The sequence below is a fragment of the Bufo bufo genome, chromosome 1 (genome assembly GCF_905171765.1).
Source record: "Bufo bufo chromosome 1, aBufBuf1.1, whole genome shotgun sequence".
Taxonomy (NCBI): domain Eukaryota; kingdom Metazoa; phylum Chordata; class Amphibia; order Anura; family Bufonidae; genus Bufo; species Bufo bufo.
This window is the reverse complement of record NC_053389.1, coordinates 253,162,585-253,176,202: the sequence shown is the minus strand read 5'-3', so window position 1 is coordinate 253,176,202 and position 13,618 is coordinate 253,162,585. Positions and strand designations below refer to the sequence as shown.

Here is a 13,618-nt window from a genome sequence, read left to right as displayed (position 1 = left end):
AGTGCATTGTAGTCATTATGAGCTAAAAATAAAAAATATCATTCTTCCAATTGGTCTTTATTAAAAATATGGAGCCCTTTTCTCTGGACACAGCTAAGATGCTCTACTAGCAGGATCTGAATTTTCTCTCTGCTCTGTCAGACCAGGAGGTGGCGGGCTCCTTATCTCTGCTGTCTGACATTATAAACACTAATTATAGCTGAGTTCTTATCTTACTGAAAAGAATGTGGCTTAAATAAGTGTTTATGATCTCTTAGTAAATTAGAGATAAAAGGTTATTAGAGGACCTGCACAAAGAGAAAGTAGGATGCACACAGCTAGAAAAATAGATAACCCTTTGAGACAAAAAGGCTCAATACTTTTAAAGAAGACCAAGTGAAAAAATTATTGAGCCCAAAATTAGTACAATGCACATCATAAAAAGTAATGAAGTTTTCTCATAGATCTTTTGTTTCTCACTTTTCTCTGTTACGCAAATTTTTTTTTAATGCTTCATGTATTTTCATATTAGGTACGTAGGGTCCAGGGGGACTTAGCTTTGTATATTGATGACCTTTTATTGTATTTAACTAATCCTTCAGTTGTCTTTCTAGTTCTTATTAGAGAATCTAAATGTTTTGGGAAATAATACTCTTCCCTCTTCCATGGCGCATCATTTGCTGGGTACATTCCTATTCAAGTGGCAGCTGAAGCCCATAAAATATTTCAGAGCACACATGCCTTCTGATCTTAGCACCTTGAAGTTCTTGTCCCTCTTGCACCGTATCTTACAGGATCTCAAAGCATATAAAAATCGGTCACAACTCTGGTGGGCTGAATGTATGAACAGTATTCCAGACAATTCCGATTAATATACCACAGTCTTTTTTTTCTTTAAAAAGAAGAACTTGAGCTCCAGGCTCACAGAATTTGACAAATTTGACAGTTATCACCAGGCAGCCCTATTGCACAAAATCATCGACTAGTTCCAAAGAGGCTCCAGCAAACAATAGGTGGGCTTGGAGAGCCTCATCTTAATAGTTCCCACTTCCATACCTTGGGTCTTGCCAGATGATAGACCACCTGTGTCAGATTTTCCCTTTTCTGATGCACCACCTCATCCCATAGCGGGACAAATCTAGACCTAAATGGAGAATTTTCCATACGTCTGCCCCAATGAGCCCTTTAGTTAATTAACAACCTAGCATTTCCCTATACAATAGGAATCTTTCCTGGTATGAAAACCCTCTGATAATCCAAGGATCCGGCAGGTGGTGATGACCGATTCCTCCCACGTCCCTTCTTTCTAAGCTTTGCTTGGGGTCTACACAGCTCTGCTTCACAGATTTTTCCACGTTCTTTGCCTTTGAATTCCTTTTGCTGCAAATAACACTTCCTTCCTTCCCCTGCTACGTCTTTGCTGTATGGTGGCCTGCTAGGGGTATCTGCAAACAAGTCTGCATTCACTCAGACTTGGGAGGGAGCATCAGCTTCTCAAAGACCAGATAAAATGTTTTGCCAGTCTGACATACAAAATGCCTAATGCTTGCCATGCTCAGAAGATGATTTTCAATCCTTAATCCTTTCTTGGCAGTATTGTTGCCCTCAGATACTACACAGAATATATCCTACAGTCCCTGACACTTACTGTGAGTAATTGTACTGACCTCACCAGCATGTGGCGGTCTCGTTCTCTCATCCATCCTTGCTGGGAGGCCAGATTTAATATCTACAAATAGGTGACCCCTCCCCCCAGAAGGCTTTGCTCTTGCTTATACCTGGACCTCTCTCTGATTAAAAAGGGCCTACTCCATCACTTTTTGACAGATTGATCATTACAAGATCTTGTCAGTCGAGTGACTCCCCTTCAACTGAACAGTGGCTCAGTGAGATGATCTCTTGCATGGAATGGAGACAATCATTGCTGAGCATCGTGACAACTCAAATGCAGTCATGCACACCTGGCTCTTCTGGACCTCTTTCAAGAGTGGGCCCTTACCTGCTTCTTGGTTACATTAGCCGATTACTTCCTGTTGACCCTGTGATTTCTACAGTCAGGTCCATAAATATTGGGACAGCGACACAATTCTAACATTTTTGCCTCTATACCCCACCACAATGGATTTGAAATGAACAAGATGTGCTTTAACTGCAGACTGTCAGCTTTAATTTGAGGGTATTTACATCCAAATCAGGTGAACGGTGTAGGAATTACAGTTTGCATATGTGCCTCCCACTTGTTAAGGGACCAAAAGTAATGGGACATAACCATAAATCAAACTTTCACTTTTTAATACTTGGTTCCAAATCCTTTGCAGTCAATTACAGCCTGAAGTCTGGAACGCATAGACATTACCAGACGCTGGGTTTCATCCCTGGTGATCCTCTGCCAGGCCTCTACTGCAACTGTCTTCAGTTCCTGCTTGTTCTTGGGGCATTTTCCCTTCAGTTTTGTCTTTAGCAAGTGAAATACATGCTCAAATCGGATTCAGGTCAGGTGATTGACTTGGCCATTGCATAACATTCCACTTCTTTCCCTTAAAAAACTCTTTGGTTGCTTTTGCAGTATGCTTTGGGTCATTGTCCATCTGTACTGTGAAGCGCTGTCCAATGAGTTCTGAAGCATTTGGCTGAATATGAGCAGATAATATTGCCCGAAAGACTTCAGAATTCATCCTGCTGCTTTTGTCAGCAGTCACACAATCCATAAATACAAGAGAACCAGTTCCATTGGCAGCCATACATGCCCACGCCATGACACTACCACCACCATGCTTCACTGATGAGGTGGTATGCTTAGGATCATGAGCAGTTCCTTTCCTTTTCCATACTCTTCTCTTCCCATCACTCTCGTACAGGTTGATCTTGGTCTCATCTGTCCATAGGATGTTGTTCCAGAACTGTGAAGGCTTTTTTAAATGTCGTTTGGCAAACTCTAATCTGGCCTTCCTGTTTTTGAGGCTCACCAATGGTTTACATCTTGTGGTGAACCCTCTGTATTCACTCTGGTGAAGTCTTCTCTTGATTGTTGACTGACACACATACACCTACCTCCTGGAGAGTGTTCTTGATCTAGCCAAATGTTGTGAAGAGTGATTTCTTCACCAGGGAAAGAATTCTTCGGTCATCCACCACAGTTGGTTTTCCATGGTGTTCAGGCTCTTTTGGTGTTGCTGAGCTCACCGATGCGTTCCTTCTTTTTAAGAATGTTCCAAACAGTTGTTTTGGCCACGCCTAATGTTTTCGCCATTTCTCTGATGGGTTTGTTGTGTTTTTTTCAGGCTAATGATGGCTTGCTTTACTGATGGTGACAGCTCTTTGGATCTCATCTTGAGAGTTGAGAGCAACAGATTCCAAATGCAAATAGCACACTTGAAATGAACTCTGGACCTTTTATCTGCTCATTGTAATTGGGATAATGAGGGAATAACACACACCTGGCCATGGAACAGCAGAGAAGCCAATTGTCCCATTACTTTTGGTCCCTTAACAAGTGGGAGGCACATATGCAAACTGTTGTAATTCCTACACCGTTCACCTGATTTGGATGTAAATACCTCCAAATTAAAAGCTGACAGTCTGCAGTTAAAACACATCTTGCTCGTTTCATTTCAAATCCATTGTGGTGGTGTATAGAGCCAAAAATGTTAGAATTGTGTCCATGTCCCAATATTTATGGACCTGACTATTTCTATGCCTGGCCCGAATCCTTCCCCTCACATTGTAATTATTTTAGATGTTTTTTCTCTTTTCATTTCCCCATCTCTCGACGTGTTTTCATCTTTCATTGCTCTTTTTCTTCAGCTTCTGTTACTTTTCACTTCTCTTGGCGTCTTGTGACATACTGTAGCTCCCTGCACAGAAGGTGGCCACAGCTTCGCTGTGCCGAAAATTAACTGACGGGATGGCAGCACTACAGCCCTACAGTCTCAGAACCGTTGGGAGTTCTAGAGGAGAGCACCCCCAATGATCAACAACAGGAATACCCCTTTAACAATGGAGGAAAAAATAGAACAGACATCCAATAATAACGCTATTCATGCCCTGAAAAATAAAAACTGATCGACTGGACCAATTTAGAAGTCAATGGGATCAGAAATATTCCTACCAGTGCAGATGTAAACCTGTTAAACCTCATGTACATACCATGCCACTTTCCCTTATACACAGTCCCAAAGGAACCAGATCCTATCCGTTGTCCGACTGTGATCTGCCCATCTGGGATTTCCCAGTCGTCACTGGAGTCTCTGCGTCCAAGTGTTTTCTACAAGAGATTCCAATCAGTCCAGCAGCCCCACTGGTTACCACAACATGGCCACTTCTTTTTTCATTTGCACGCAGACTCACCATCCGACTCCTGTCTTCTGTGGAGGAAGAAGATGACTTGCGCTCTCTCTGTTGACCGGGGGATTTTTGGAGAGCCTTAACATTTGTGAGGGATCCGGGCAAGGAAGCTGGAGGGGTAGCAGATAAGCCTGGGGTTGTGCCTGTCATCATAGAATAAAAATATAAGAATCAGAATAAAAAAAGAATTGATAAGGAAGATATAAAATAGGATGAATTAACAACTAGGAGGGAGTAGGGGGGGGGGGGTTCTACTAAACCTGCATGTGTGATAGTCACTAGCAGACAGTAATTGATCCTAAGCGGAAGACCCCCAGTGATCAGCTACTAGATAAAACTGGCAGCAAGGAAGGGCAAGACTGGCTTAACATCAGGTGTTGCTGCCACCTTGTGGTAGGACTGGGCAGTATCTTTAAATGATGCAACGAAAAGTTCAACAACTTCATAACATACAATTTGTTTGCTTGCTGTCAGAGAACAGAGACCATCCCGATCATGTGATGAGCAATCTAGCTGTGTTAGCAGTATGTGATCATGGTGAGTTTTGCAGCCAGTAGACAAATGAAGACTGGTACAATTCAATAAAAGCAAGCAGAGGGTGTATTCTAGAGCTGCATAACTTTTCGTGACAAATACGTTTTGCAACTAAAAGACAAGAATCTGTCATGGCTGGCAGACTGCTCTTTATGGGAAGGTCATGCTACCTGGGGCAAGCGCTAGGTGTGAACTATGTAAAATAGCCATCCCTCTAGTCAATAGGACAAGGGGTTGGCAAAGTTCTGCAGAACCACAGGATTCATTAGTGGGATCTCGGGGACACCTTGGACTGAGGTCTGGTAACTATAGCCAGTTTGCAATGCATGGGTACCATTCGCTGCGCAGGTAAGCACAGCTGATAATAGGAGCTATACTTTGTGGTGGGGTGTAGTACAAATACATTTCTTGGTGGTCCTCGATTTCTAGTTTAGAATTCGTGTACTGTCTATACGGATGACACGTCACCTGGCCACAAGGGCCCACTCCGGACTGTGGAATAAACCCGCTATCTGTACAGAAAACAGTTTAGAGTTCCACATTGGGGTCATTGTCCTACTGAAGCTTGGGGACCACTGATAAGATGTCTACATCTTAGGATAACCCAAAATGTCCATAGAGGTGCACCTAAGGGCTATGGATTGTAATGCTCCCCTGGGCATGCAGCCTACATTACAGTCCAACATTCAAATCATCACGGGACATACCAGTATGCACAATGGAAATACCGACAGTGGTAACAAGTAACTCGGAAAGTTAGTGACAGAATAAAAAAGTGAAAATGCATTCTAGTAAAATGAAAGGTGAACGTGGTAATGTCAGATTACTCATGCAGGTGAATACAGCGGGAGTGTGTCTAATAATACACTGTGTATAGGATACAAGAAAAGGCTAAAAACACAAAACTACAGATTGTGCACACAGTGAAAAGTAAGATCCAGCATCTCCTGTGTGCTGCACACATGTGCAAGATGTGGAGGCAGAGGAATAAACAGCACTAGATCAGGGGGTGACTGGAAACAATTTTAGGGGGTAAGTAAAAAAATAAATATACTATTTAAAAAAAAAAAAAAACACAGCCCAACTACCTCTGCAAACCGGGTCAGACTCAAAATCAAAGACTATTTCACTGGGGAGAGAATGGAGGAGTGGGCTGGGGTTCCGAGAGTGGTATTTCCGAAGGCAGCGGGCCGGCTGGACCTGGGGGGCTGCGGGAGAAACACAGGCGTAAAGAAGGCAAAACAAAAAATGGAGAATAGGGAGAGGGGGGTTAGAGTAGAAAAGGGGATTAAAATGTAGTAGTGGAAAGGGAGGGGGGGGGGAGGGGGAGAAGAAGTTTGAGTGGGAGGGCAGAATTAAGACATAATTAGCAAAATATTCCCAATAAACAGACATTAATATTCACAGTTTTTAATTGGGGTCAATTACTTTGTTATGTATAAGCAAAGGGTTAGAAAAGACTGCATTTTGCGGAATTTAAGGGCAAGTCCGCATTTATTTTAATAGTCCAATCCATAAAAAATAAAAAATTTATTACTTTTGCAAATACAGTTTTGTATATACAACTTCTATGCAGACCTTTAAAGGGCATCTGTCAGCAGATTTGTACCTATGACACTGGCTGACCTATTACATGTGTGCTTGGCAGCTGAAGGCATCTGTGTTGGTCCCATGTTCATATGTGCCTGCATAGCTGAGAAAAATGAAGTTTTAATATATGCAAATGAGCCTCTAGGAGCAACAAGGGCGTTGCCGTTACACCTAGACGATCAGCTCTCGCTGCAACTTCCGCGTCTTCTGCACATTTTTTGTTTACAGTGCCAGGCAGTGAAAACATCTAAACTGCCTGGCCCTGTCAAAGTGCAGAGCGCAGAGAGAGAGAGGGAGAGAAATCTGCTGACAGATACCATATCAGTCTCCAGGACTACAGACTGACCTGCAGTCGTACTAGATCTTGCCATCATACATATGAAAAGCTGAAAGTCGAGAGTACACATGGAAGTAAAACATGACTATGGGATCAGACTACACATAGTTTGTTGTAGTCTGTTACCATGGAGACACCTAGGTCTACATAGTTGTATATGCCAAACACTAGGAGATTTTTTATCTAGGTCAATTGCAAAGTTGGGTCATTTTATTCTTTAAGGCGCAATGATGACAAATTGGTCGCCAAATATTACACACCCTTTAAATTTTACAATCAATTGCTGGTTTCATTTGATTTTGGATAGGGCAAGCTACAACAGATATGGCCACCATACAGCTCCCAGCTTTCCCAGACTCTGAAAGCCTACCACACATCCGCCTCCTTCATAAAAGACTCTAAAACACATTTCATATTGAACAAGTTTTAAGACCGTCCTTGACCTGGCGGAAAGAAGATGCCTTCCTGACAGACAAGGAGCATCACTGTTGCCTAGCAACACTGCTAATAACGTCAAATTATTTCTTAATGTTAGTTGTGCAACAAGACCTTTAGCTAGACAGATCGGCCTTGTGTGTCTGGGAAAACCGTAACAGTCCCTGGTAAACTGCCTCTGAGGGAGGTGTCACAGTGGCCACACCAACTGTCACCCTGCCTTTCTAGCAACAGAAGAAACAGCTAAAAGAATACCCTGATGGCTCACCTAGTCTATTTTGTGGGGGAAATAAGGTGTAAAAATGTCTACTTCTGAACTAAGGAACTGGGTATAAAACAAAAATGAACATAAAAAAAAAAAAAAAAAAAAAAAAAAAAAAAAAGAAAAGAAATGTAGGAATTTCTTTAAAAGGGATTAAATAGTAAATAATATGACCAGAATGGCAGGTATATGTTGGTTGTGACTGGCAGGAAGTCTGGGAACCTAGACTAATTAAATGTTACATGATAAATCCTCTGATGTGTATCAGACCATGAGGACGCAGACAAAGACAATTCATTTAACAGCTAATGAAGAATATGCATGAGGAGGTGAATTCACATGGGTTGTACAGATTTAGTTACAATTAAAGAGGAAACGGTCCTCTCTCCTGACATATCTGGTTTAGGGAAATACTTTGATTCCTCATTAGGTAATTCTGAAACATCTTCTCTCACAACTTTGTGTTGTGCCGTCCCTTGGTTCTCTCTCCTGGAAATATATGAATAAAGTGACAACCGGTCCTTGTCAATGGCGCCTGCCTTATGCCACAACAGTGTATAGAGCACCAAAAAGAGAAAAAGGCTAGCACAACTGGCAATAAATATAAACTTTATTAAAATGTCAGAGATTTTCTTCTCTAATATTATAATAAAGTTTATATTTATTGCCAGTTGTGCTAGCCTTTTTCTCTTTTTGGTGTTCATACTTGGCGTCTAGGCCTAGCACTCACACTCACTTTGTGAGGTATTTATTATTGGTGTCTAACAGTGTATAGAGATAAACCCTATTAAAAAAAGAAAAAAAGGGTAATGGTAACACCCACTTGTCATACTACTCATAGATTTCAAGGAGGATTACCAGAGGAATTCAGCGTTTAGAAAAATTTTCAGACAGAAATATCAGAAGAGCAGACAGGTCCTCTAACATTTTTACCAGCGAGAAGATGTAAGTGGTCACTTACCTCCCTCACTGCGCTGAAGGCCCTGGTCGCGGATTAAATCCTATAAGATATGTGAAAGAAAGGCAGATGGATTCCATGTGGTTCTAGAAAAGGTTCTTGAGCATTTCATAAGACTGAGGGGCAAATCCAGAAACAGAGGTGCAGTGGTTAGCTGAGCACAGAGGGTCCAGCTCCCTAGACGCCCAACAAACATCTAATTTGGCTGGGGAAAGTCGCCATCAGTGCCCATTTCTCAAAGCAGCAGCCACTGATTTATATGAGCACTGTGTAAGGCTTAAAGAGCACCTGTCGGCAGGATCAATCCTATTCAATATTAATGTACTTATTCTCAAAGAATCAAGACGTAGTGACTGTTCACAATGAAGAACCCCTTGAACATAAGTTGCTGGATAAACCATTTTTCATACTGCCAGAACCCTAGTGAGCAGTTAACCACAGGGGCTCTAATACTGGGACTCCATTTAAATCTATTACACCACCCATCTTCAACCAGTAGTTCTTCAGCTGTTGCAAAACCACATCTCCTATCATGAGCTGGATACCAATGAGAGAAGTCCCTCTAAAACAGCCACCAGACCCTGTTCTGTTGAGGACCCTCAATGGTGGATCTGGCTATTACCAGTGACGGAGCACGCCAACCTGTCCACCCAATTGTATGTAATGTATTTATCGAAGCAGATGTCATGGTTAAGGTCACAACATGACCAATTAATGTTGGTTGAGGGTAATGCAGCAGTCCACAATGGCCACTTACATCAATGTTAACAGGCTCAATGGTGTTGATGTGAACATTGGGAGCAGATGATGACCGGTCTCGCTGGCCAAATTGGTTTCTGTGGTCTTCATCGGCAGGTCGGAATGGCTGGGGAATGGGAATGGACTTGGACGGAGAACTACTTGGGAGGCTGGGAGCCCTAGAAGGGAAAGAAGAAAAAATTACTGTGTTTAGACACCTAAAGAACAAAATAAGGAAATGCACCAGTTCCTTCAGAAACCAAGACTGGAAATGACCCCTATCTGTGGGGGTTTAAGGGGATATATTAGGTATATCGTACCTACATTAAAGGGACCCTGTCACACTGAACATTGTGTCTGAGCTGCAGGTTACAGAGCTGGAGGAGCTGAGCAGATTGATAGATAATTTTATGGGAAAAGATTCAATATAATTTGTACTTCAGTCATTTAAATTTCTGCACATTCTGGGCTGTGAAGTCAAGGAGGCGGTCCTATCAGTGATTGACAGCTATCTCTGTACACACAGTCAAAGAGGGGAGGACATCAGTCACTGATATGACTTCAAAGCCCAGAACTAGCAGGAATTTAAGTGACTGACGTAAAAATTATATTGACCCTTTTCCCCCAAAACTATACATCAATCTGCTCAGCTCCTCCAGCTCTATAAACATGCTGCTGGCAGATTACACTGCAATTTCAAGGGGACAGGTTCCCTTTAATAGTCACACAGACTTCGAGTTATTAAGGGAGACTTACCGACAAAAAAAATCTCACCGCATCTGACTGCTTGACATTACAAGCTCAAAGCCTCAGGCTGCACTACTGAAACAAAAACAGGTGCATAGTGGTCAAAGAGAGGAGAGTTTCCATGTGTGGATCCAAACCATCAAATATATCAATGTACGAAAATGTACGCACCCACGGCTAGCATGACCAATGGTGCCTGGGTGAAAAGAAAAAGCTACCAATTACCAGAAACCATGCCACACCTGTCCACAGGTTATCAGGGGTATGGCAGCGCGGTCTCATTGCGGAGCTGCAAATCCAGGCACAACCTGCGCTAGGTGTGGCGCAGTTTTTGGAAAAAAAAGCAGCCATGTTTCCCCAATCCTGGAAATCCTATTTAGGTTTCATTCACTATTTTTCTTTGCTTTTACAAAAGGCAATTGCAGTGAAGGGACTCTTACAGGCAAGGCTCATTAGGAAAAAGTATGCAATTTAGTTCTCATTTAGAAATGTGTATTATCTCTATTGCCACCTATAGGTAGCTGCCATGTAAGTCAAAGAACTTATACATGACTATACTCCTATTCAGATTTCCCATATTTTCGGATTAACAGATATTAGACAGGATAGGTCATCGATATCAGACCATTGGGGGGGGGGGTCAGACAACCTGCACATTCACAAACCAACCCAAATTGCAGCCCCCAGGTTACTGCAGCTAAGCTCCTACCCACTTGCCGGAAGCGGACTGGTGGAGATTTTTTGGTAAGGATGTGCAATCCATATTTAAAAACACGGAAAAAACATTTAAAATGGGTTGTCCACTTTTTACTATTACTGACCTGTCCACAGGATAAGTCATCAATATCAGATCGGCGAGGGTCCAACTCCCGGCACCCCCGCAGACCAGTTGATTGAAGAGGAGGCAGAGGTCTTAGGAGTGATGCCTTCTCTGCTCTGTTTACCTGCTAGCAGCAGTGATGGGCAGTGTCATTACAAGTATGGCGTACCCATTCACTTCAATGGGGCGGATTCGTCCTATTCACTTGAACAGACAGGAGCCATCCCATAGAAGTTTATGGGGACACCATACTTGTAATTACACTGCTCACCACTGTGATGAGCAGGTAAACAGAGCAGAGAAGGCAACACTCGTACGGCCTCTGCCTTCTCTTCAAACAGCTAATCAGTGGGGGTGTCTGGTGTCAGAACCCCCCCGCCGAACTGATACTGACCTACCCTGAAGATTGGTCATCAATAGTAAAAAGCGGGCAACCCCTTTAATGAATTGGCCATTGATTTACAGGGTTGCCATGGTCGCACTGGCGAGACAACAAACGTCCTACTTTCAAGTCCTATGGAGCAACCTATGGGAAAACTAGAAGAAAAACTCTGTACCCAGAGCAAGTTGCGCTAAAAAAAAAACCAATTAAAAAAAAAACCACACACAACAAACCCCTAACCTTGGCGCTAAAAACTGCAAGGACGAGACGCAGTAAAGCAGCAGCCTCAAGATGCAATTAAACTGGGGGCATGAAGTCCTAACTCCTGAGAATGGAGCAGGACAGAGCGCTGTGGCATGGAAGAGACTGCAATGGAGTACAGGCTCTTGTCAGCAACGTGAAACATGAGACACGGCTTTGCAGGTTGCACCGTCTAATGAAATAACGAGAGCAGGAACTCGAGCTGTCACTGTGATAAATTAGGACTCTGCTGCAATAATTCAAACTAAATCTGATCGGCCCCATAATGGCCGCACTTCGTTACATCTGTCCTGGGGAAACAAACAGCTTCATGCTGAACAGAAAGAAAGGAAACTTCAGAAGAAAGTTTCAGGGAGGGGAAAGAATACGGAAACAAAAGCAAGAGGGCTGTGTCTTCATCTAGACGTGCAAATATAATCCCCTTTAACCCCTTAAAGGTGCAGTGATCAGCACCCTCCATTTTTGTAAACACTCATATTACCGATAAACCAGCAAGTTAGAAATAGTTTCTTAGAACTCTACATTTGGGCATTTCCTCTTTTATGCCTCCCGAAAATATATTTAAAAAAGTCACAAACGGGCATTACTATTCAGTTGGGAGAGGTCTCTACACACTGCCCAATAGCGTCAGATTGTGCAGGGACTCAGTCTACCGACAAGGGAATGCCTAGTTGCCAATGCATTCATGTCAGTGCGGCGTTCTGCGTCATAAGGATTCAGACGTGTTCCTTCATGGGGAACGTAAGTAGTCACTGAAGTAAGAGGTGATTGGTCCTCTTTAAAAGGGGGTTATGCTATGGTCCAATTTTCATTTCTACATCAACATCATACTGCACATGGCAATCTCTTTCTTAGAACTAGCCCTGTACCTCACATGGATCTCTGCATACAGTGCTCCAACTGTTCTGCTAGATTTATTTCAAGCTGGCAGCTCGGGGTGTGTGTCCTTTCTCAGGAAGCTTGTCCTTTCTGCTGCAGCTCCCTTCCTGTGTCACAGCTTCTACGGTAACCGTAAATATGGCTGGTGGCAGTTAAAGGATGGAACTGAGCATGTGCTAGAACCTCAGCAGGTGGACGTGCGCATTGCTATGTAGATTAAAAGGGGTTCTCTAGGAATTAAGAAAATGAAAATACTTAAATATTTCTTTATTATAAACATATTCTCAAATACCTTTTATTAGTTATAATGGCTCGTTTTGTCTGGCGAGCAATCAGGGGAAATAATGGCCGCCGTCCTATTAGTACACACAAAACCTGTCCCAGGAGGACAAGATACTTCACAACACTGAGCTAAAGAGCCGCTTCATCCTCCTCTCTGCTTGTCAGGGGGTTATGGTCCTGAACACCATTTAATATCTTCAGCTGAATCGCTGTAGGAATGGAGTTCATGAGGAGACATGAAGTACAGAGGGGACGGACAGACTGTGGTAATGGAGACTGCATACAATAGCTGCTGCTCATTACCACATACCCACCTCCTCTCTGTACTTCATGTCTCCTCATGGACTCCATTCCCACAGAGATTCAGCACCATAATCCCTGACAAGCAGAGCAGAGAGAAGGATGAGGCAGCTCTTTAGCTCAGTGTTGTGATGTAACTTGTCTTGCTGTGTGATCAGGACAGGTTTTGTGTGTACTAATAGGACAATGGCCATTTTATTTCCCCTGATTGCTTCCCAGACAAAACGAGCCATTATAACTAATGAAAGGTATTTGGATATATATTTATAATAAAGTAAAGTAATATTCAAGTATTTATTTTCTTAATTCCCAGAGAACCCTTTTAAACACCAGGGGGCACCATGATACTAGAGAGCATCACAACTGGGTCATTTTTGTAAGAAAGCAAAGTGCAAAAGTGACATTTTTCATGCTGAATGATATTAAAATAATGGTGGTCACCCCTTTTAGACTACTTTCACATTAGCGACAGCCTTCTCCGGCAGGCTGTTCCGACGGGTGAACAGCCTGCCGGATCCGTGCTGCCGCTAGTGCATGCGTGCCGCCAGAAGTCCGCTCCGGCCCCATTCACTATAATGGGGGCAGGCTGGAGGTCCAGCAGCAGCATAGAAAACATGCCAAGAGGTGGCCAGAATAAAACTACGACATGTCGTAGTTTTATTCTGGCCACCTCTCGTCATATTTGTCGTAGTTTTATTCCGGCCGCCTCTTGGCAGGTTTCCCGTGCTGCAGCCGGACCTCCGTCCCATCCCCATTATAGTGAACGGGGC

General features: G+C 43.0%; 2 protein-coding genes across 5 annotated transcripts in view; both read right to left on the bottom strand.

The window, feature by feature from the left end:
* The window catches only part of LOC121005778 (E3 ubiquitin/ISG15 ligase TRIM25-like), a 965,623-nt gene that overhangs the window by 258,290 nt on the left and 693,715 nt on the right, over positions 1-13,618 (bottom strand). The window lies entirely within an intron of this gene.
* The window catches only part of BRAF (B-Raf proto-oncogene, serine/threonine kinase), an 85,657-nt gene that overhangs the window by 23,395 nt on the left and 48,644 nt on the right, over positions 1-13,618 (bottom strand). The window contains exons 8-12 of one of the 3 annotated variants that reach the window (XM_040438491.1): positions 9,197-9,356; positions 8,443-8,482; positions 5,946-6,065; positions 4,327-4,466; positions 4,126-4,243 (exon numbers count right to left, since the gene is read on the bottom strand). In XM_040438491.1, the coding sequence (XP_040294425.1) occupies positions 4,126-4,243; positions 4,327-4,466; positions 5,946-6,065; positions 8,443-8,482; positions 9,197-9,356 (578 nt within the window). The remainder of the gene's footprint in view (positions 1-4,125; positions 4,244-4,326; positions 4,467-5,945; positions 6,066-8,442; positions 8,483-9,196; positions 9,357-13,618) is intronic. The other 2 variants (XM_040438498.1, XM_040438504.1) reach the window with 2 other exon arrangements.